At 36.7% G+C, this 25,411-nt stretch overlaps 2 protein-coding genes and 1 pseudogene across 2 annotated transcripts; all 3 read left to right on the top strand.

Annotated features, from left to right (window-relative positions):
- Positions 1-4,606: 4,606 nt before the first annotated feature.
- LOC143539591 (UV-B-induced protein At3g17800, chloroplastic-like) lies at positions 4,607-6,551 on the top strand. The gene is made up of 2 exons (XM_077032866.1): positions 4,607-4,889; positions 5,596-6,551. Exon 2 carries the CDS (start codon positions 5,675-5,677, stop codon positions 6,371-6,373), a length of 699 nt encoding a protein of 232 aa, XP_076888981.1. The 5' UTR covers positions 4,607-4,889; positions 5,596-5,674; the 3' UTR covers positions 6,374-6,551.
- Positions 6,552-8,378: 1,827 nt separating this feature from the next.
- On the top strand, positions 8,379-9,294 carry LOC143539574 (zinc finger protein ZAT10 pseudogene; annotated as a pseudogene).
- A 2,203-nt stretch (positions 9,295-11,497) lies between these two features.
- On the top strand, positions 11,498-12,525 carry LOC143539584 (uncharacterized). The gene is made up of 4 exons (XM_077032862.1): positions 11,498-11,504; positions 11,598-11,730; positions 11,826-11,972; positions 12,307-12,525. Exons 1-4 carry the CDS (start codon positions 11,498-11,500, stop codon positions 12,515-12,517), a joined length of 498 nt encoding a protein of 165 aa, XP_076888977.1. The 3' UTR covers positions 12,518-12,525.
- The last annotated feature ends 12,886 nt before the right edge of the window (positions 12,526-25,411 follow it).

Genomic DNA, 25,411 nt, shown 5'->3' with positions numbered 1-25,411 from the left:
CTTGGACCAGAGGGGTATGCTTGACCATACTGAGCGTAAGCTAAAGGGCGTTGAAGAGGCTGCTGCTAAGGAAGTGTTGCTTGCCAACCTTAACAAAAGTGAAGCCAAACGCGCCCATAACCAAGCTCAAGCTGCCCTCCAGGAAGCTCTGGTTACCAAGGAATGGCTTCTACGAGAAGCGTTGTCGCAGGTAAGCTTAGCTTCATAATGTCTTCACGCTTTTCTTTATACTTAGAAAAGGTTTTGATACTTGTATTTTTGTTTTGTAGGTTGTGCATCGGGTCTTCACGGACACATCATATGACGATGCCATGAGCGCAGCCCTCAACGCTTCTCATGAGGATGGGGAAAAGGCTGGCTTCCTGCTTGGTCTAGGGTTCGTTGAGAAGGGCATCCCGCCTTCCAACTTCCCTTTATATGATATGGATACTGAAGCTGCTTATGACCAAGCAGTGAACCAGTATGCTGCCTTCCTGCATCCAGTGGTGGAGAAGGTGAACGAAGTTGCTGCTGCTGATGATGGGTTAACCATTCTCAAGACCTTCCTTGAATCGCCACAGCCGACTGATGGTGCGGGTACTAGTGGGTTTGGAGGGAGTGGTCCTGAAGCTTGAACCTTTAGATCCCTTCCCACTGTTAGGATAGGTTTATGTTTTTGTATAGATTTACACTCTTGTAGGCGGGTAGATACCTGGCCATTCTTGTAATACTTGAATTTTTATGGAATGTAAATCTTTTGTGCGGGTAGGACCGTCACTCTTGCTTTATAAACGTTATACGACTTGCTCATGCATATTATAGTTTAATTTGGCACTTGTTTTGCCGCATAAACAATATATGATTCGCTTGTGCATACTTTAGTTTAACTTAGCAATTTCTTAAGTACTTTGAATAAGTTAACCTATCAACGTGGCAGATAATAGGTTAAAGTTTTGCTTCCTCTTTCGTGATTGTGCGGGTAAGACCGTCACTTGAACTTAGTAGGATGGCTAAACTTTACCTATATTTGACCTGCGTGGAGGTTTTCCTCATTTTTTCCTTGAAGATATTTTCTAAGTGTTCTGAATAAGTTAACCGTTCGACGCGCGGTTGTCAATAGGTTAAAGTTCAGTTTCCTCTATCATGATTTGTGCGGTTAGACCCGGCACTTTCATTTAGTGGGATGACCGAACTTCACCTATGACTGACCTGCGTGAAGGTTTGCCGTTTATTGTGTTTATGCGGGTTTTGCCGCCTTCCACACGCAACAATTTCTTCACACTTATTTATGCGGTGAAAACCGGCATATCAGTGTTTTAACCGTTCGACGCGCGGTTGTCAATAGGTTAGTTCGGTGTCCTCTATCATGATTTGTGCGGTTAGGACCGGCACTTTCATTTAGTAGGATGATCAAACTTTACCTATGACTGACCTGCGTGAAGGCTTTCCTTATATTTTCTTTAAAAATTTGTCGTTTTGTGTTTATGCGGGTTTTGCCGCCTTCCACATGCAACGACTTGTTTTCCCACTTATGTATGCGGTGAAGACCGGCATATCAGTGTGGAAAGTTCATTAAGTATAAATGTAAGACCATCAGCGTCAATGTGATAAGGAGAATCATTTCCATTAGAAGTGGCTTTGGGCCTTTTCTTTTACAAGTTTGGAATTGATCTACATGCAGACTGTGTAATTGAGCTCCCTTCCATGTTCTTGGGAGTGTCATCGAGCCTTTCGAGCCGATATTCACTTGGTTCGGAATCTCGTTGTTTACGCAGTATGTAGTCTCCGACATTGAAGCTGCATTTTTATTCGTGTTTTTCCCAACTGGGGTTCTACACGCATTAGCCTGCTCAGCGTTCATTACGCCACGAGGTGCGTGAGCGTCCCATCTTTGACAAATGCTTCGACGATGTCCTTCAAGTCTACGCATTCCTCGATGTTGTGGCCTCTTGTCCTGTGGAAGTCACAGAATTTGCTCTGATCAGCGTTGTGAAGCTCTCGGATTATTGGAGCCTTTGGCCATGGGAGTCTCTCGGTGTCGAATATCTCGGTGACGCTTTTGGTGAGTGGCGTCCATCTGGAGTTTCGGTTTGACGACGGCATGTTATCCTTTCCGCCTAACCGAGGGTGCGAGCCGGATGAGGTGTCAAAGTTTACCCTTGACTGCCAAATGCCTAGCTTCCTCTTTTTGTTTAGTCGGGCGGTAAGGACATTGTTTTCTCTTGTTTTCTGGGTGTAGAGGTTTGTGCTCTGGGGAAGATCTCTACCCAGTTGCTTTTCCGTTTCCGCGAAGAGTTTAGCTGCTGTCATGATGGCATCCCATATGGATGGCATGCCATCTTTACCCGTTAAGGTGCGGATGAGCTCTGGGTCTTTTGTGCCTTGGATGAAAGCAGCGCGAACAAGATCTTCGCTAATACTACCCAGACTTAGCTTCTTTGAGTTGAAGCGAGTGATGAAGTCTAGCAAAGATTCATCTTCCTCTCGAATGCAATTGAGGATTGTCCATTGCTCTTCGGTATACTTTCTTTGTTGGCTGAAGTGTTGGCTAAACTTCTGTTGGAAGTCTGCCCAATCATAGATGTGGTGGACCGGTAGACGGTCAAACCACGCTCTAGCCGCTCCAACTAGCGTCATCTGGAACATATAACACCACGTGGGTTCCGTCCAATTGCTGACGGTTGCCCCCGCTATGAATCTGTTCAAATGATCGTCTGGGTCGGATATACCATCATAAGTGCCGATGTTGGGCATCTGCTTGGCACTCTTCGTGGCGATTGCTTCCGCAATGTCCCTTGCAAACTTGGACGTTCCCGCATTTGCAACAGTTGGTCTAAAAGCTTTGGAGAAGTCACGTGGGTTTCTACCCGCGTTTTTTGGTTTGAAAGTTTCTCCCAAATTCCTTCTCGGTTGGAAGTCCGTGTCCTTACGCTTCCCTTTCGCCCTATGGCGAGGGTTTACGTCGGTGTCGGATTCCTCCGAATCATCGTCCAAGTATTCGCACTCATTGCTCATGTTGAGCTGTTGAGTGCATCCGAATTCGTCAGCCTGTTGGAGTGAGCGTAAGCGTTCATCCAACTCAGCTTGGAATTCCCTTTGACGTTTTTCCGCCCACGCTTTAACTTGTTCAAGTGTTTGGCGGGGGTGCCTCGTCTGTTGTCTTTCCACCTGGGTATCAATGAATCCCAAGGGAGGATTGTTTACTGCACTTGCCCCGGCTCGGGTAACCGGGGTAGTGTTCGTAAAATTTACTGCACTTGCCCCGGCTTGGGTAACCGGGGTAGTGTTCGTAAAATGTGTGTATTCGCCGGTGTTCCCCCCAGTAGCTGGGGTTGTGGTTGCCGGGGTTTCTTGGTTACTCCCTGGCCTGGGGACCGGAGTAACGTTAACCATCTTTTCGGAGGTTTTGAAAAAACTGAGAGAATTAGTTCTAGCTTTTATGCACGGATGGCGCCAATGAAGAAACACTAAGTGACCCCGGGCAGATTACGGATAATCTGAGGGTTAAATAGATGTTTCCCACGAGGGGTTAGATCCGGCAAAGATGGTTCTTCAGATGACCTGCAAAACAGACACCGTGAGCTCGTCACTGAGAAGGGGGGGTACCTCCTTGTGACCACCCTCCGGCGTGAGAATCAGACTAGGTTGCTCTTGAATATGTGTATATTAAGAGAAATGACTAGAGCAGATATGATGGTATGAGATGAGATGATAATACCGTTCCAAGGTGTTGGAGTATTTATAGCCGAAGATAGGTTTCCAAGAAGGTACAGCGGCTGAATAGTATTCCTGTTCTGCCAACTGTGGGCTACGCACATGCCATGCTAGTGGTTGGTGGGTAGGCAGCGGCTGATAGTGACCAGGCCGGCTGTGTACTATTCCTGTTCCATCAACTGCAGGCTATGCACGTCCTCCGACAGGTTGGTGAGTAGGCAGCGGCTGATAGTGACATACAGTACAAGAGCGTGCTGCTCGTCATACTGTTGTCAGTGAGCTGTCGTATCTTTGGTCAGATCTTTTGTCCATACCTCGTCAGGTACAGTACAAAAGATCCTCCAGCATCGTACGGACTGGCTCATTTGTGCGGGAGTGTTCCCGGCTTTGTGCGGGAGTGTTCCCGGCTTGCTCACTCCTTCTTCAGGTGACATTACTGAATTATTTAAGAGTTAAGTGCCTTGTGCGTGTAGCCTTGCTGCGCGGGTAGCCTTCCCTGATGGCTAGTATCCGTTGCTGCGGGAACAGGCGGAGTACGTCGACCATTGGGAGGCTTTTCCTGCGGGAACAGCTTGCGTACTGCGCGTAAGGACGTCACGTCTCTGAGCATGGTGGGTCCTGTGGATCCAGTTGGTTTCTGCGCAGACGTCTCTCTTCAAGGTGAGTCTTGCGAGTTTAGCCTTTGCGCAGACGTCCCTGTTGAAGGTGAGTCTTGCGGGTTCAACTGCGCAGACGTCCCTCTTTGAGGTGAGTCTTGCGGGTCCAACTGGGCTCTGCTGGGACCTACCTCTTTAGTACTCGTACCTGTACCATTTGCTCATATCTATTTGTGTGTTATCATCGGTTCTAGATTATAAAATCTAACTTTTAATCTTTAATTGGTTGGTTTAGCAGGGATTTACTTCATTTGCTCACCCGAGAGTCGGACTCAAAAGCGTATCTTTTCAAACTCAAAAGAAGAGAAATGTAGTTAGAGCTTCATCGTCATCTTTTGATTCTACTGGACCGACTGCTCCAATTGCCCCACTTGAACTCGAGTCTCCAATCGGGCAGTTTCTTTCACAGATCCTAATTAGCCACCCGCATCTGGTACCAGCGGCAGTTGAACAGCAACTTGAACAGCTTCAAACTGACCGTGATGCTGAGAAACAAAATGAAGAACCGTCTTCTGCAAGCACTGATCTTGTGTTGTACAGGTGAGTGATTATCTGATGATTTGTTGGCATTGATAGGGTTTTAAACGAACCAAACAAGGTTTGTTCATGTTGGTTTGTTGAATTTTAACTGAACACACGAACGGACACTTAACACTTAAACGAATGGGTTTTCCTTTTCATGATCGTATGTTAAGAAAATGGACGTGTTTGTGTTCTCTTATGTTAGTTCATTAATATTCTGAACGAGCGTTTCACCTACACAAACATCATAAAAAAACACAAATGAACATAATCAAACATAGATGAACATAAATGAAAAGCCATAAACGAACACCTACTAAAAGTAAGCGTAGTTTTAAATTAAAGTCTTAAATGCCATGATCATCACATCCAACATTTTAAAAGGAAAACAAAGATATTCAATCAATACAGGTTTTCTAATATGAAATTAACATTGATTTCAAGTTAGTATTAGTAATAAATAATTTTGAATGAATATTTAAACAAATTAAACTAACGTACATAAACGAACAGAGATAATTGAACTGACATAAATGAACGATGCATGTGTTCATGTTCGCTTGTTTAATTAAATGAACAAAAAATTGTGTTCATATCCGTGCGTTAAATAAATGAAAAGAAAAACATAAATGAACTTTCTGCCAAATAGTTCACGAATAGTTACCTAACTCAGGCTCACGGGCTAAACACAACCAAACTCTTATAATAACTTATTTTTTTGTAGGAGGATAGCTGAGGTGAAAGCCAATGAAAGAAAGAAGGCACTCGAGGAAATATTATACGCATTAGTGGTGCAAAAATTCATGGACGCAAATTTTCCATTAGTCCCGTCTGTAACGTTCACGGTTCCCACATGGCCCACCCAAGATGACAAGCTGGAGCTTCTTCACTCACCCGAAGCTCTTGAAATGATTCAAAGCCACCTGGCGTTAATACTTGGAAGCCGTGTCAGTGACTCAACGTCCATTGCTGAGATCAGCAAACTCAGAGTTGGTCAGGTATACGCAGCATCTGTAATGTACGGTTACTTCCTTAAACGAGTCGACCAACGGTTCCAGCTTGAGAAAACCACAAAGATCCTTCCAGAAGGTTTAGACATAGAAACCAGTAACATCCAACAGCATGTGGCGGGAGACGAGCGGGTCCCACAAACTCACCCTGAAGTGAGTTCGTGGTCGGAAATCGCTAACTCGGGGTCAGATTCGAAATCGTCTCGGTTGAGGAACTATGTGATGTCGTTTGATGGTGAGTCGCTTCAACGGTATGCGACGATTAGGTATAAAGAGGCGGTTAGTATTATTGAGAAACATACGGAGGCTTTGTTTGGTAGACCCGAGATTGTGATTACTCCTGAAGGGAGGGTTGATTCGTCTAAAGATGAGGTTATTAAGATTAGTTTTGGTGGGTTGAGGAGACTTGTGTTGGAGGCTGTTACATTTGGTTCGTTTTTGTGGGATGTTGAGAGCTATGTGGATTCCAGGTACCATTTTGTTGCAACTTAATGTTCGCTAATGTGGATGTCGAGTTTAGTACGGACTCGATACGAGGTACTCGCATTAGTTTCTGGTCATTGTGACATTGATTAGATTGTATATAGATTACCGTTGATTTTTTTTTTTTGTTTCAGATTTAGTATCATGCAGTTTATTTGGGATTTATATTGAGATGTTGATCACATGAGTGTTTCAAACACTTTTTAAGTGACATGAGTAAAACCCGACACTATATTAAAGTTTGTGTAAACTTGGACACTACCCATCAACCCAAACACGACACGGCCGCTAGGCGTCATGATTGATATTGGTGTTTGTATATCATGTCTGATGGCTCTTTATAGATATACATGTTGGTTAAAGTAATTTATTAGGATCACATTGTTTGTTTAAAAGATAATATCGTTTATAAATATGATGATTTACACATGGATTAGCTTTTTGATTATGACTGTTTTTCTACCTATTTTCTCTTAAACTTTAAAATTCTATGACTGAAAAGGGAGAGTGCAAACATTTTATAAGAATGATGGCCTTTTTAGTGCATATAGACAGCAAAGGTTCAATGACTAGTACTCAATTTCATGATATACATTATTAGTACCTAGAGATCTATTTACAACCATACTTCCAAATTTTTGAAAGCAGATAAGTAGAAGTGTTTATAATAAGACATTTAGCTCCAAATATAATAATTACAAAATTTGCAAAAGTTGTATATTAGTGTCCAGATGGTATTTGGAAACTGGGCTCTATTTGAAGAGAGCAAAATGTTTAGGGGAAAAATAGGCCCTATAAATAATTGACAAAAACTATTGATCGATAAGTTTACAATAGTGACACGGATCAAGATTGTTTTCATACTTTGGTGGATGTACATCATCATGTTTCAAAGCCTTAGCTATGTGACACTTTTGCAATCAAAAAAGTTTATACTCAGTTTTGTAAATAGTGATGAAAAGTTATGTAAGCTTCCTATATAAACATATTAATTTGAGTTCAAGTGTATTGATAGATAGGGGCTCTTTCCTACCTTATGCGAACCTTACAACGTGTTTTGTATGGTTTGATAGGGGTTAAATTGATAATTCTAACAGTTATATGGGCTTTCGGATGAAGAGGGCTTCTGGATGACTGATACCCTCAAAAGTCTTAACCTGTGTATTAAAATACAAAGTCGTAATCTCCCAATAAGCAAAATGAATATGAATATAATGTTATTTTACTTTATGCTCAAATCTATAAGCTAGTTGAGTAATTGCTAATCTAACAATTGATAAAGAAGGGAGGTGTGGTAAACTAATAAGGACCAAGGCCTAACTCATGCCACATAAGTGGGTTAGACATAAGAAAAACGTGCAAGTTGCTGCCCTTTTCTTAAGACCCCCCCCCCCCCCCCCCCCCCCACACACACACACACCAATTGCAATTGTTGACATAAATTACTAACCATATTATAGAAATATATAACTTTTAATAATTCAATTATTTTCTCCCTTATTTACACACATTCACTATGAAAACCAATTTTGATTTAATAACTACCGAACTACAATAACAACATAAACACTTGTACGTAATATATTGAAGATATACACACGTAGTAAAAGAAAAAAATGATGAAAAGTTAAAAGACTGACTTATGTATTACATCTAAAATCATAGGATAACCGTGTATACGATTTCTCGATTCTCTTTACTTTTTTTTAGTGATGTTCGACTCCGCGGTAATCCATTAGGCTTATCAATCACCAATACCCGAGTTTGAGCTATAAGACAGAATTTCAACCGTTCATTATTAGTTTGACGTTTCAAAGATTTAAACCCATGGCCACCTAGGAGAAAACCCTTAAAGGGAAAACATCCTGACCACCGGACCAGACCAAAGGCATGATGACAAAACTTTGGACCATATCTCGATTTGTGCGTGTCATCTTGTATCTTTCCAATTTTATCCGGGGTCATGCTAATCTTCTATGCGCCGTTCCAATTTTATTTGATGTTGCATAAAGGACTAGGTCCTCTTTACTAAAATGACATGGTATGTATGTATCACACGCTTATTTCTAATCTTATTAATTTGGAAAGCAAGACTTAGTTGTTTATTATTGTCAATTTATTTATGAGATAGTTGGGTAGCCAGCCGTTTATCACACGCACACAAGTGACTTCAACACGCAAAGCTTCATAACCGACTACACTTGCACCACTTGTCACTCAACTTTCCCCACACTCTACCCCTATACCTTCACTCTTATATACACCCACCCAATTCACCATATATCCATCCTATCCTTAATTCACAGCTTCAATTCAATGGCACTCGAAGCTCTAAACTCTCCAACTCCAACCTCTAACCATCTCCACGAATCATGGACCAAAGGCAAACGATCCAAACGACCACGTATCGACACCGAAGAACAATACCTTGCTCTCTGCCTCATGCTTCTCGCACGTGGCAACACACGTGATCATGATCACGGTCCTGATGACTCGAGGCATGTTTACAAGTGTAACGTGTGTAACAAGGGTTTTGGATCTTATCAAGCTCTTGGTGGACATAAAGCTAGTCACCGGAAGAATAATAATAATAACGGGGCTAGTAAAGCTGACGTGGAGCAGTCGTTGGTGGTTGTAACAACCTCAACAAGCGGTGGGAAGAGTCATGAGTGTTCTATTTGTCATAGGTGTTTTCCTACGGGACAAGCGTTGGGTGGGCATAAAAGGTGTCACTATGAAGGTACCGTGTCGAATCATAGTCAACGGGGGTTTGACTTGAACCTCCCGGCCTTGCCCGAAAATGTTTTTAACGATGATGAGGTGGAGAGTCCTCACCCGGCTAAAAAATTCCGGCTGTTTAGTTCGGATAAGTTTTAGTGATTGGATAATTTGATTGATTAGTATACACAGATTTTGAGTGTTTGGATTTACTACTTTTGTTAATTAGATTAGGAAATTGAGTGGAGTTGTTCAATTCTTTGTATAATAATAGTAGTGTTTGGGTAGTGACTACTGAGAGTTGACGTTGGATTTATTATTTATAAATGAATTTACGAATATAAAATATCCATTGGGAAAAAGTTAAAAGAAAAAAGATGAAATTTAAGTTGGTTTACATGTGTGATGTCCGTCCGCAATCCGTCGATGATTGTATTTGTCGAGCATTCACGAGTTACGAATTCAGTCGGTAACGGTTATTTAATATTTAACATTTTCTTTTTAGTTGGTTTGGTTGGTAATTATGTACGGATTCTAACCAGAAATGATGTAGTAGTGCACGCTTGATTAGTGATTTTACTATTCTAGTCCATCGGTTATAGTAGGTTAAAATACATTGAACATAGGAGTTAGGAATAAGAAAAGTCAACCAACGAATAAAAGCGTCGGTTATGGTTAAGTTGCAATTGTTGATTCTTGTACAAAAAGTATAATAGTTGAACACTTGAACTAGCTTTGAGTAGGATAGGGTCAAGATGATGACTGTATTTGCTTAAATAAACAATGATTAATTACTGTACATGTTCAAAAGTGTAATTATAGGAAACCGAAGTTCAAATACTGAAAATATACAGTATAAAATGAATCAAAGTTTTAAAAATATTAAAGTATACTAAACAAACTGATCGACAGAAAGAAGAATTCTTCTAATATATTTTATACCTTGAAATTACACATCATATTTGGTTAAACATTGATACGTATTACAAAGTCTTTTATGATCAATGGTCGAACACGTTGCTTGCTTTTGTGCTTATTCTAAAAGGTTTGAAAAGACGACTAAACAATGTTGGTGTCAAAATACTGAAATGTTTGCATATTGGTTGCTTGGTTTTGATGGGCAACGCCTGAAGTCGGCGAAGGTGTCTGAGGATTTGCCAGAGAGCGACTGATCTTCAATCTATTGGATATCATGTGAAGTAAAAGAGCATAAAGTTTGTTGCTTTGCTCATCCGATTGCTAGAAAACAAGTATGGTGAACCAGGCAATCATGTACAAACACTTAACGAGTCTGTACAGTAAAACCGACAACAAATATTATGTGCTGGGAGAGCTTAAATTTGGTCATTTAAAGACGTAAATCTTAAAGGTAATCAACCCCGTAAGTCTAACACACTATTGAAGCGGTCGTGGAAGAATTTTGGCCATGTTGTTTTTGAACCAACCACTACTAGAAAAGAGACCTTTAATGACACGCGAATTATGACACACACTCTGATTTTATGACTTTGTAAAAGATGTTTGTCATAAAAAACTGTCATCATTTATAAAATCTGAAAAAACTATTGCACTTATTTTTGTGTGTCACAATTTAACATCACCTTATAATTTCTGTTAGACTAGGGCACGAAGTCACGACTTCACGATTACTTGCGACTGATCTCACCGGAACTGATAACATCACTGATTGACGCCTTCAGACCGTCAATTCACCCAAAACACGAACCAGATCGGCTTTGATTCCTTCGATTACAGCTCTGAAATGCCCAAAACACGAACAAACCCTAGTGTTTTTGGTTGATTACGATTTTGAAGCAGAGACAGGTATAATTTTTTGTTTATTGCAACAATATGAGTTTATATTTCAATATATGTTGTAATTGGTTGCGAATTCAGAGTTTTGTGTTTGAATAAGCTAGCTGTATGGACTGAAATTGGAAACCCTAGGTCACGTGGAACGATCACCTTTCATAGAACATAGCAGAATAATTGCTCTGTGCTACCAATTTGATTCTAATTCAACTTATTTTGCTCTCTAATTTGGGGATTTTTGATAGTTTGTTTGTATGTTGAAGTCTATTAGCTCAAATTGTTTCATAGATCAATTTCCTACTCTATAGATGGCTGCTAACATTCACTTAGGGTTTTAGTGTTTGTTATGATGGTGCTTGTGTAATGGATGATCATAAATTGTGTCATTGATGTATATATCATCAAATAGATATGGTAACATTGATAAGTGCAGAAAACACTCTCTTTCTTTGCGTTATACCTAGTGTGATCTTCTTGTTTAGTTAGTTAATCTCACTAATTTAGTAGGTTATGTGTTAAATCTCGGGTTTAATTATATGTTGATTTTTAGGGGAGTTTTAATGTTGGTTCATAGTTGTGCTTAACAGCCCTTTTTTTACCTTAATGTGGAGTAGATCGTTAATTTGGTGCACGGTTTTGTGTTTTCTGCTGATTTGTTTGAATGTATTATTGTAATTTAGGTTGATTATTGTGTTTTTCGTAGGCGCATTAGAGGATATACCGACTTTGCTCAATGGTGAAGATCAAGTAGCTAGTGGTACTGGGCTTGGATCTTTGCTCAGTCCAATGCTCAAGGTCCTTGATGACATGTACAGTGCACAAGATGATCTCATAAAGTGCGCACACATTATTACTATTTCTTACTTTTTTTCCTCTCAAATTTTTTTTCTTTTAATCGTGCAACTAATATTTTTTGTACTTGTGATGGCAGGGACATGTGTAACCATGATAATGCCCAAAAAGAGTGGACCGATGATGAACTGAAGAAGCTCTATGAGACAGTTGAGAGGCTTCTCGATCTTGTTTCACTATTCTGTTATGTCCCAAGATCAAAATATCTACCTCTTGGGCCCACAAGGTAATTGTCTTATGCTGTTGAACTTCGTTGGCCTATCTTGTTGACCTTCATTGACCTATGCTTGTTAGGCTTAGAATTGAAATAAGGAAACTAGAGAGAAGTTAATCCAAATCCAAATTTCAAGCTAACCCTGTTTTATTAGCTCAATCTGTATATAAAGGACATCACCATTTACAATTATACAGATATTACAATTTAGTTCTTTTACTTTACTATTTGACACTGCCGACCCTAACTTACTTCAGTCGTAACAATGCTGTTGAGTGTTGACCTTGATTGGGTCTTTTGATCAGTTGTTTGTTTTACTTATCGTGTTGTTTTCAATGTACAACAGTGCAAAGCTTATTGAGATCTATCGGAACCGGCATAATATAACTGCATCAAGTGGCATGAGAGATGTTGCTGTTGCTACAGGGATATCTGAACTCATATACGAGGCTACTAAACCAGCACCTGCGGAGCCTGACAATCTTGATGATGATCTAGTAAATGCTTGGGCAACAGGTCTTGCCGACGATGTATGTGGAACAATGCTCCTGCAATGAATAGGGTGAGCTGTTATCTAGTTTGCTACTCACTAATAAGCTTTCTTGCCTTGATCTTGTCTGTTAATCATTAATCTCTTTTGTATTGATCAATGAAACTAAACATTTGGCCCGTTTATTAATATATCGTTAGCTTAAACCATGTTTATTATTGATTATTGATCGTCCCATAACAACATCTAGTGTTTCTTTTATAAACGGTTGAGAATACGAGTTGATTTTAAGTGGATACAAGGGAATATGGATTAATATCAATTTTGTGTCAGTTATTATGTTTGTGGTGACTCAAGAAGCCCATTCGGTTTCGAAATTCTCTGTAAATTAAGATAAAAGCTTTCACTTTTCAATAAATCATGTAGGGGTTAAGTTGGGTGATCATTATTTGGTTTGCCTATGAATAATATTTGTTCGGATCACATCAGATAACGGGTTATCGGATGAGCGGGGCGATTTACGAACGGTTCTATTTGTTCCGGGATAGCAGGCAGAGTCATATACTTGACTGTTGATATAAGTTACATACATAGGCAGAGTCACATACTTGTTGAATTGCTTGCTTGTTAATGTTCATCATGGTATTCTTTGTATATGTATTCTATAATGCCTTTTTAGGACTGGTTAATGGACCATGTTCTTGACTTAGACGGGCACAGGGCCTCTGTTGGTTTAAGGCTGGCCGTGGGGAAGGATTCAATAGCACATGACTAGTGATATGCTCTATTTTTGACAAACTCCTTTTTAAATTAGGTGGAATTTTGTATCAAAAAGTAGTTTAGGAAATATTGTATTAAATATTGTTAAATATGAATTGTTTTGATATCTTTGTATTTTGTGTTATTAGACATTAATTATTAATTGTAATTCAATATGAAAATTAGTATATATTTTATGACACGCATTTTATGTCATTATAAGAGATGACACGCAAGTGATTGTCATCTTCCTTTATGACGCGATCATCGTTGACGAGCTCTGGCATGTCATCAACCCCTTTTATGACGCGTATTGCGCGTCAATAAAAGTTTATAATAAATGACACACAAATATGTGTCATCTTTTCTTTATGAAATGGCCTTCCTTGACACGGTGTGGCGTGTCATCTACCCCTTTAATGACACACATTGCGCGTCATTAAAGGTATATTTTCTAGTAGTGAACAGATTGCTAGATGATGTATATAAATTTATACATCTTTTCAGCATTATAATATCTCCGAATAAGCGTGATATCGACAATTATATTAGAATAAATAATCACTAATGTTTATAATTTCTATTTCTAGGTAAATATAACCTTAAAGAATAAAATGAACTGATATACGAAGAAAAACGGAGAAAAACTGTGAAAACGGACTCAACACATCCCATGGTGAAGCAAGGTATATGGTCATGTTAAGAACATACGAAGAAAAGTCAAAACTCAAAAGTCACAACATGGCCTATATTGACACCGATACACCCCATGTTGAAAGTACAAGAGGAAAAGACAAAATAGAATATTTTGAAGCTCAACACTAACCATGTTGACCCTTAACACGCCCATGTTGATAGTACAAGAGAAGAGACAAAAAAGGACACCTCTAGGCTCACCACTGTCGTATCCAGAGGTCAACATGTACCATCTGGCAACGAGAATTTAATACAGTAAAACAAAGTGATCAACATGGTAGTGCCCATCTCAGCCTATAAATTGAATGCTCATCCACCACATTTAATGGACCTGGAGGAACACTTAATACACTCCACCCACTCACTTTCATCACCATTAATAAGAGAATTATCTCATCCATCCATCATTTGTAGATCAAGGAGATTAAGCTCTTGAAAGAATTCATTAGCATCAAAGATTAGTCATCCAAATTGGTTAGATTATTCTAATTTGGTCATGTTTGTTTGTATCACTCTGATGTATAACATTATGCTTAGTATTGGCTAAACTTTCATAGTATCATCTTGGTTTATAATGAATCTTAATTGAAGTTTAATAATGTTGGTTAAACAAATGATCGGTTTATAAAAAGTAAATGTTATGTTGTAATTATCACTTGATGAGAAATGTAAATTACTCTTAAAATATACCCCAAGCGCTGGGCTTGATGATAAGCCGAGGAATTGTCACTCTTGTGAGGCCTTGGTTAATAAACTTTAAAGAGACACCAAGTACCGAGCTTGTTGATAAGCCGGAAAACTGTCATTCTTGTAAAGGCTTGGTTGAGAAAAAAACATAAATCCTAATATGAATATGGACCAAATGAAATATTAGTAGTAATTGATCATCTTAAAATGTGAATGTTGACAATGTTGTTAAAATGGATTGTTGATGTTAATCCACTAAAATCGGTTAATTGCTTGTCAAGTGAGTGTGCAACATAACCTAATTTAAAGAACTCTTAGATGGTTATTACATGAGTTCTATACTTATCCAAGAGGTTGTATGAGTTAATACGTGGTAATTCAAAGTTGACAGGGCTGGCTCAACCGTAGTGGAGGCCTAAAGCGAAACTTAAAATTGAGGTCTTTTTAAAATTTCAATATTGTAATCCTCTTTGTTTATTTGGATTTAGAACTAACAATCAACTAAAATATTTAGTTAGCAGAAAAATCTAAGTTAATATTGGCCTGCTCAAAAATATTATTACAGTTGGCAAGAAGATAAACACTTTAATTATATGCATTTTGACTAGATAGTGTAAGTAAATAAATATATAGCATACCTTAAATCAGCAACTGTGTGTTTGACTCAATAATTCTAACTCACTAGGTTGCACCATTCTCAAAATCAAATATGTTTATAGATGAAAAAATAATATAATTTACATTTAAGTTAGAAAAAGTTAACCTATTTTATTCATAGGTATAATAATTCAAAAGAGACAACAAACAGACTAGTGTTGACAAAAAAGAAACTAGAGGGCTAAAATTATAAGGCCTTTACAAATAGGAGGCCCAAGGCAATTGCCTTAGTAGGCTCACCCAAGAGCCGAGCCTGAAAGTTGATCATTACAGCTTAACTAATCTTACTAGTATTTTAAGTATAATACAAATGTTATTTTTACTAAACTATCAATGACAATTCACTTAATAATTTAAGAGATTGTCTCATCTTTAAAGTAAGTTACCTCACAAATACTTAATATAAACCACTTGCTTACATAAAATGATGTTTAGTTGGAGATCATGAAGTTATGCATATCTCTTTCTTTAATTATTATGGAATAATATGACTTAGAAATAATGTGTTATTCCCGAATTTTATTACCAAAGCAAGCCTACATTACATGTTTACTAATTAATTATTAAACCAAGTTAAGAGAAGTTTTAACAAATATGATACACTTATATCCTTGATCATTTTTATCACACTATAGAACTCCAAAAATATTGTTTTTAATTTATGCTTTTAAATTCCTTTTAAAAACTTACTTGTCAAATCAAAAGTACTATGATGTTCACTTCCGGTTAAAACAAGCACACCGATTTAGTAGTAAAAATCAAACAAGTCTGTCTGTGTATCGTTACTTGGTTCTTACCTATACTATATACTACATATACGATAGGTACACTTGCCTACTTGTGTGTGGTTTAGTTAAGATACAAATTATTTTTATAAATTTAAAACTCGACATTGTGTGAAATGAATCTTTTGAAAAACTAACAACTTTTCTATACCCATCTCACGCGCACCATTAGACTACGGTATTGGACCTCTGTTTGTGTTTGAGTTTGGGGTGCTTAGTTGTGGCTTTGATATGCGATTCCAAATACATAATTCAGGACGCCGTACCATTTGGTGATGGGTGGTTGCAAGATGCTGGAATTTGTACAACGAGCAATATCCCTCAAACATACGTGAAGTCAATTTTAGGGGTGTTGCCATGCAAGCTGAACAAATGCATGAGGATATTCATAATATGATGGTGGGAGAATGTGGCATACCATATGTTTGATGATAGTTGTTTCTTACTATTGTGTTTGAACGTTTGGGTTTACTAGTGCGTCCAGATCTCATTAGAGACGACCTCAATTATCTGGAACGTAAATGTGCCTAGATGTGTCTATACATCAAACGCACAAGTAGACTAGTCCAAGCCATGATGAAAGCACATTACTTGTATAGACTTTGAATTTGTTAGGAGGTGTGATTTAACCTCTAACACATTAGTTGGTTACTTAGTTTATTGACATGATTAAGCCTTTAATATGTTAGTGATTGGTTATTTCCGAACAAATACATGTAGAAATTCACATAAGCATTCTATACACACCCTTTATAAGGTCAATGACTAGATATATGGTATCTACTACACAAATAATTTTACTAAGTGTTAATACTTTATAGTGACACATAAAGAAAAGGTTTATGTAAGTGATTTACACACCCCTACCAAAGGCAAGGGGTTTATCTTAAGTGTTTTATGCATTGATCCGTAAAATGTTTGTTATTTGTTAACCAAAAGTGCTTTACAAGATAAAAGGTTATGAGTAGAATTTAATCAACTTAGAGAAATTATTACTATATATTTGACCTAGTGACCCATAATATGTTGTGGCTAGCTATGTGTTAATTAATTAACAAATTTATGAATTGAGTTTCTTGAGCCTTTATGTCTAAGAGTCTCACTTCTTATACAAGCTATCAAAAGACAACCATAATGTCAAAGTCGAATTTGAAGATCAGATGGGAGAAAAGAATGCATCTAATAACATTTAACTCTGCAATTTTCAAGTCATTGTGGGAGTTTAACAATCTTTATGCAACCTCCTGGGACATGTATCATACTTTATAATGAGTTGCAAAGTAAAAAGATTTTGAAATGTTTATACCAAGATTTGAATAATTAGGCAGATTATGTACTATTAAATATGTAAGAAACATTAGCAATTTTCTTATTTTAAGTGATTCTTTTATAAGTGAACTAGATTAAATTAACTTAATAAAGTTACAAGTGAAATAACTCTTAGTATATAAGAAAGAAACCCTAACGAGACCTATTACGGGCCTTTGGGCCACAAACTAATAAACCATAATAATAATTAACACCCCTTCTCAAGTTAGAGCATATATGTTAATCATGACAACTTGGTACAAATAAAACATGACAAATATAAGTAGCCTAAAATTGGAACACGAGCAGGAAATTCGAACAAAGAAATCGAATCAAGATCATAAATCTTCAACACGAAGATGTGAAAGATCAAGATCGGGAACATGAATAACAAAAACATCAAGTTGAACAATGGGAACATGAAAATTCAAAAGATCTATAATTAAAAAATGATGTTAATCATTCGGTTCATCTTTAATTTTTAAATGCCAAGTTGACTTGTGGATCGGGTGCTGTCAAATGATAGGTTAGAAATTGTTAGAGTCTATTATACTCATCCTTTAAAAGTTTGTAAGTTGGAGCAGCAACAGTTTAGTCAGGACGAGAAGGTGGCTGAGATTAAAGGAAACAAACTGGCCAATTCCACTTTGTGTGCCTATCCTCTTTGCAATACAAAAAGATGGCTCAACTACTTTGTTAATCTGAGTCAAAAAATGATGCTAATCACTCGGCTCATCCTTAATTTCTAAATGAGCCGAGTTTACTTATGGATCGGGAGCGGTTAAATGACAGGTCAACAACTGTTGATATCTGTTATACTCTTATCTAAGCTTGTAAGTTGGAGTAGCAACAATCTAGTATGGATGAAGAGGTGTTTGAGATTCGAGGAAACAATTTGGGCAATTCCACTATATATCTCCAACCTTCTTGCAATATTGAAAGTTGACTTAACTACCTTTTCATATACCGTTTCTGTGAGTCCCATGAGAATCTCGAGCTCTACCCTTACATGTAGATCTATACATAGCATATGTGTAATAGCAGTTGTATCTAATTCGCATGTCTCTCATAAAAGATGATATGTGGATGGCAGTCTGGCACATATGAAATAGCGGCAGAGTTGCTCAACAACAAGGTTTGAGTACTAGATCAACTTCAAAAATGCGAAAAGGCTGTGGGAAAATATTAATCAAAAGAGAAAACCATAAACATATACATTGATTAAAATGTTGCACTTAAACAAGAACTACAAACTGAGACTGAAAAAGTGGTTTTGAAGCTTAACAATTATAAAGAAGCATCTTTTTACATGCCATTGAGCTCATCTTAAAATATTAAGAATCGATTAAAGTAATCAAAGAATGTAGAATCACCTTGCTCAGGTCAACTATAGGCCTAAACCACATAATATGCATAAGATAAGGATTCATTTGTTGAGAAAGATGAAGAAACATGGTCCCACATTACTTTTAACTTGAGAAAGTTCTGAGCAGTATTGAGTATCTATGGCTCCATAGCGAAGCCATTTGAATCCTCCATTCATCAATATACCATTTCTAGAAAATCAGGTCAGGAGGTTGTTTAGTAAAATGGTCTTTTTTGTCCATGCTTGCAAGACCTTACTGAACAAATAGACTCCACAAACTCCGATTAAGGTATCGAGTTTCAAGGGGATGCTTAAAACCAATACAAAGTTGATTCTACCTAAAGCAATATGATTTTCTATAGTAGTATGAGTCTTCTTCTCTCCCATTAAAATAAAAAAATCACATCGATGGTGGCTACACAAAAAAAGATACCCAAACTGATGACGTGATCAATTACTAGTTGCGATGAACAATGTTGGGTCACGATGAACACTAACGCCAGTGAAGACCAATAATGGCCTACATAAGTAGTGACATGTTGTGATGAATTGGGATGTGTCACGATGAACACTGAAGGGCCATGATAGATATTAACAATGGACAGATGTGGGAATAGGACGCTAATCGAGGGTTTTTAAAACAACAAGATCCATAAGCAATGGTGACTAGGGTTTATACTGAGAGCCTTAGCTCTGATACCATGCAAGTTGATTGAATAACCGAAAGAAATTACAAGGAGAGGAACCTCAGTATATTAGATAGAAACCTTAACGAGACCTAGAAACCTGTTACGAACCATAAACTAATAAATTATAATAATAACTAACAATCTGTTTAATTAGGCCTCTCTATACTTCTTATCATTTGATGACGATATGTTTAAAGATATAAGTATAAGTCTTATTTTTCATCAAGATACTTGAGTTCGTCTCTAACGAATACACATAATACACACCAAGAAAAAAAGATAGATAGTTTTCATTATAGAATAGTTGGTTTGTTATAAATTGCTATAGACTAGATTATATTTTTTGTATTCATAGGTTTGTTTGTCTATTCATCATTCTCCCTCTAGCTTCACACACATGGCAGGGTGGCAGGGTTGAGGTTGTAAGAATTTATATCAATACATGTATTCAATGTCTAATAGGGGGAGTTAAGAGATCTAATAGGGCAAGAGAAGATCGATGGTGCAACAGCCGAGTGCGGTTGCTAGGTGGGGGTTGGCGGTGCAAGGGTGGAGCAACACTCTCTGAGTGGGTGTTAGTGTATCAGTCAACCTAGGCACAAAGTGACCTACATGAGTCGCTAAGTGTCATTAAAACAAAGTCACAAATTCCTTTAAAGCAAGGGTGCTTGTCACACCCCGACCAAAGGCAGCGGAACATGCCGGGGTGCAACGTGATTGGACAAATACACAAGACACTATTTAAAGTGACAATATTTATTCAACTCATTTTATTTCAACAAATCAATAACAACACCTCTCGTTCATATAAACAAATAGCAATCATATTGTTCGTTTTACTAATACCCTAATAGTCTTGGTAACGTTTTCCGTCAAGCACTCGAGTCAACAAAAGTCAAACCTGTAACATTTCATAAAATAAAGTTTGTCAACACAAAGGTTGGTGAGCAATTCATAAGTTTGAGCATATAAGTATATAGTAATAAAAAGCCACAAAACTTGTATACAAAACAATAAATAAAAGCAACAACTTGGATAAAATAGTTATCGCTAAACAAGTTAGCGACACCTAGCTATAAGGGGATGCCAAATAGTCTAGCATTTTATTGACAATTGCTAAACACATTAGCACCACCTAGCTACAAGGGGTTGCCAAGTAGTCTAGGATTTTATGGTTATCGTTAATTGCATTACGTTAACGACACCTTGCCATAAAGGGGTTGCCAAATAGTCTAGGATTTATAGTTCCACCATCCAAAAGCGATAAACACATAGACAAATAAGCATAGAACACCAAATCGAGCAATTATTCAAGTAAAGTATACAATCACGTTTGTGGGTTTAAAGATTCAAGTAAATAAAGCATTTAGTTTGATAAGTATGAAATGTTACCCCAAAACGAAAGATGGAAAAAGGGGTATGAAAATACTCACCTCGATTGATGAACCGAGAAATAAATAGATAAATAAATGAAGCTCGAACGGTAAACGAACAGATTCGGCTTGAAACGATAAACACCTTAGCTAAAATAAATAACTAATATATATATTAATGAACTTGAAACCATAATAAAACTATATTGGAAACATTGAACGATGAGGTTCGGTTGTAAATCGGATTACCGGTTAATGATTAGGGACTCGTACTAAAATGATAATTTAAAATAAAATAATATTATTTTATTGGGATTTTAAATAACTAAATCAATATTAAATAGAAACAAGACGGGTTTTAAATCAAGAGTTCGGTTTTTATAAAAATGAATTGATAACAAAGTTTATAATAATATTATTAATGATAAAGACAGTAATGATAATAATAATTTTATAACATGTTATATATATATATATATATAAGAGATAAAGATGATGATAATACATAGTAATACTACAAATTGAGAATTGTTGTTAAAACTATTAGTAGTAGTAGTAATAATAAATATAGTAATTATTACGTTATTGTTGAATACGTTATTAATAGATTTATAAGTTTTAATAATAATAATAATTATACTAATTATATGTGCCATATTAATAATAACTAATACTTATAACATTTTAACAAGTAGATAATGTTAACAATACTAGATTTTAATAATGTTCTTTAATAATCATAATAATAAAGATAATAATATTCATAATAATAAAGATTATCTTGTTAATAATAATAATAATAACAATAAAAATTATCTTGTTAACAATAATAATAATAATCTTTATGTATTTATGTTAATACAAATAGTTATAACAAATTTATTAAGTATAAAAAAAAGAAACAATACCAAAACCGATATAGAATGAGACTCGAAACCCGTGACCTCTAGTTCAACAACTAACGTAACCAACCAACCGTACCAAGATAATAATTTGTTAATTATACTCATAATTAAACTCACAATTGTTAAGTTTTTTACCTATTAGCCGTTCACGAGTTGTCGGAGATGAAGGCTGCCGGAGGTGTGGTGGGTCACCACCACTAGGCTTCCTACCTTGTCGCCGGATCTAATTCCGGCCGACGGAGGCGCGACGGAAAATAAAATCAGAGAAAGAGAGAGACGCGGGGAGAGAGAGAGAGAGCCGAGAGAGAGAGATAGAGCCGAGAGAGAGAGTTCGCCGAGAGAGAGAGAGAGAGAGAGAGAGAGAGAGAGAGAGAGAACGGAGGTAGAGAGAGAGACGGTTGAGGTATGGTTTTCCGGTCGCCGGAAAAGCGACCGGAGAGGGAAAGAGAGCAGCGAGGTTAGGCACGGAGGTGTTTGGGGTTTGAGTTACGAAGGAGAGGGTGGAGGAAGACGACCGGAGGTGGGTGGTGGTGCGGTGATGGCCGAAATTAAGAATACGAAGTATAATTTATTAAATAAAACGCGAAGAATCGACTGTTACAAAATGAATACAAAACGTAACCCGAAATTGACGAATATTACAGTATCTACTACTTTAGAAAATTTTGTCCCGAAATTAAGATAAACAAAAAAATATAATTACTAACGAATATTGCCTTTAGTAAGATAATTGCATGAACAATTTAAGCAAAAGAATAACGTTAAATCTTTGCATGACACGAAAAACGCTACAAATGAGAATATAATAAAGGCACTTATATATAGGAAGTACCAGCGGCGTATCCACCATGCCCTTATCATAACTCGTATTTCTACCGTTTTTCCGCTATCATCCTCGGACCTGAGTTATCGCACACATGTGTAGTTACTATGGCTTCCATACGGGGATTTTGATAATTAAGTGTGCACCCATAATTATTTAGATCGTCTTATGGTCCACATGGTTCGTTCCATTGCGTGGTTTAAAAGACATATTTATTTTGTAATCTTAAACATTAGAAACGTGCATGAATCTGTTGAATTTTAATAATGAGAACTCTGATAGATGTAAATGGGAAATCCAATAAAGGAAACGAGAATCCAAAGAGTGAAAAATGAAAAAATCCAATAGGTGTAAATGAGAAAACCCAAAAGTGAGTACATGAGGTCGGGGTAAACAACGTTACAATTAATAATAGCGTACGATGAGTTTCATACATGAACAAACTTGAGGTTATAAGTAATTAGGATTTCGATTGCGTGAAATCACGAGAATGAGGTGAGTTTCTTTGGGGTGACGCATACATGTATCAATATAAATAAAATAGCATCTAGTTAACAACCAAAACCATCGATGAAATGCGATAAAACGTGAATACGGCCACTATTGTGAAACCATTTATATAATTGTCATTATAATAACGGTTTCTGATAGCGCCAAATCTTGTAGACAGCCACACCTAGGCCGTTAATAGATTAGATGAAATGGTATAAAATAATGTATAGAATCGCGTTTACATAAATGCTCAAATATGAATAACGTAGTCATGGAAATATCGTTTAAAATATAAACAAAATTTGTAGCGAAATTGAGGCTATGAAAGTATTACACAAATTGTTATTGAATAGTTGGATTTGGCCATGAATAATCAAGACACAAAATGAAATCTCATGAGCGTAAAGTTACCATCGAAACATCTCATCAAATGAAAATAAAATCGTAATAATTGTGAGACTCGAATTAATGTCGAAATACGTAAATCGCGTAGCGTATAATAGAATAAAATTGAAAATTAGGTCTTAAGTAAGGCTGTTTTATTGTTTCTAAGAAATGTACATAATAACAGAGCATCACGGTAACGCATTGCTAGGGAAAATATTTAAATCATTATTGAATGCAAATCTTGTAACCCAATTTGTTAAAGGAGTTTGTATACATAAGGTTATTGTGATGAGAATGAATTATATAAAGTGATGATGCTTGCGATAATAAGAGGTAATAGTTGCGTAAATCGTTATTGAACAAAATTCATGTCATAATACGAAGCATAAAGTATTTGTAAACGCGTCCCAAAAGATTTGCAAAGCCATGGTCATTGAGCTTATGCAATACGGTGAAAGTTGTAATTTATTACTAAATAAATCCCGCATTCAACATTTAAAATAAAACCTCGTATTTATAAAGTTATTAAGAGATTTATCACTTTAGGTGACAATATTTAAAATCTTTAAATCATACATATAATCGTTTAATAATCTCTGAAAGCAAATCCTCATAATCAAATTTTGTTGTCATGACAATACCACACACACACACATACACACACACACACATTTTTAGAGTGTATAATTTAAAAGTGATTATTTGAACACATGAGGTCGTTATAAATACACTAATTGTATGTAGGTATACATACATATATATATATAAAAGAATTAAGGGTAAAACGAAGCTTGTGTGTATATGGAGAGGTTTTAGGCTTCGAATGGTGAATAGTTTGGAAATTTGGTGAAGAGTGAGTATGTTTCGGTTGCCTTGCGTAGTTGGGTTTTTCTTGAGTTGGATTTATGAGGTTTGTTGAGTTTAGGTCGTTTGAGTGGTTTAGGCTTGGATGATTTGTATGAGTAATGGTTGGCTATTTAGGTGAGGTTTTGCTTATTTGAGCTAGGGTTAAGTTGATGGGTTGGATAATTCGATATTGACTAGTTTGGGTTGAGATTCGGTTTATACATGTATTTTGTAAGTAGTGGTTGGATTGCTATATTGATATCAAACTCTATGGTTGGATGGGAACGGTGTGGCGATATGGTTTGTGACTCGACATAGTATGGGTCGAAGGATTTTAAGTCATAGTTGGGTAAGCTTTGGTTTGTATATATTCAAGGCATTTTGTGAGTTTGTTTGTCGGTGTCTTTGAAGTACTAGGATAGTGAGTTTGATAGGTCTTTGTGGCGTGGGAGTGTCGGTATTTAAGGCTTTTTGTTGGGTTAATGTTGTACATCTTGGATTTTTCATGGGGCTTGAGTTGGTGAGGGTATTACTTGATGTTTTAGGTTTCGTTCATATTGAGGAAAAATTTGAGTGCTCGGAAACTTTTGAAGTGGAAGGGTGGTTTGATTTAGGGTGGTAGTTTGAGATGGGATACGGGTGTTTGGGAAACTTGTGGTTGTGTATGGGGAGATTTTTGACTAGTAATAAATATTAATTTGAAAATATCATAATTTATAACTAATGTTAGAAACATCCATGAAAATTTTGATAATTAAAGTTACAAGTTAATATATGTATAAATATATATTATATAAATAGAATTTTTGAGGTCCGAGCGTGTGAATCACACAACAATTTTTTTTATAAAGATTACAATAATTTTTTTTATTTTTTTTGCTTATGAGGAAATTTAAAATACGTAAATTGAATGTCGAAATTTGTTATGAGGTCTCAGTATTAAATGATGAATGTCATTTTTGGAAATACAAAGTTGCGAAATGAAAATTTTCTCTTACCAAGTTCGTTACTTAATATCTTGTGACGAAAATATTATAGTAAGTTAAAATGACCGGCATTGCAAATCGAGAAATCACAAGTAAACAATTTTTGGTCTTTAAAGTAAAATTTGTATGAAGTTTTGCATGAGAATTTCAAGAATATTACAAGCTATAAGTTTGTGACTTTCTTGAAAAATCATGGCAAAGC

This window comes from Bidens hawaiensis, unplaced genomic scaffold, assembly GCF_021521415.1.
Source record: "Bidens hawaiensis isolate Kalapana, Puna unplaced genomic scaffold, B.hawaiensis_p1.1 tig00011949_1, whole genome shotgun sequence".
NCBI lineage: Eukaryota > Viridiplantae > Streptophyta > Magnoliopsida > Asterales > Asteraceae > Bidens > Bidens hawaiensis.
Note: the sequence above shows the minus strand (reverse complement) of the source record. Positions and strands in the feature narration are given on the sequence as shown.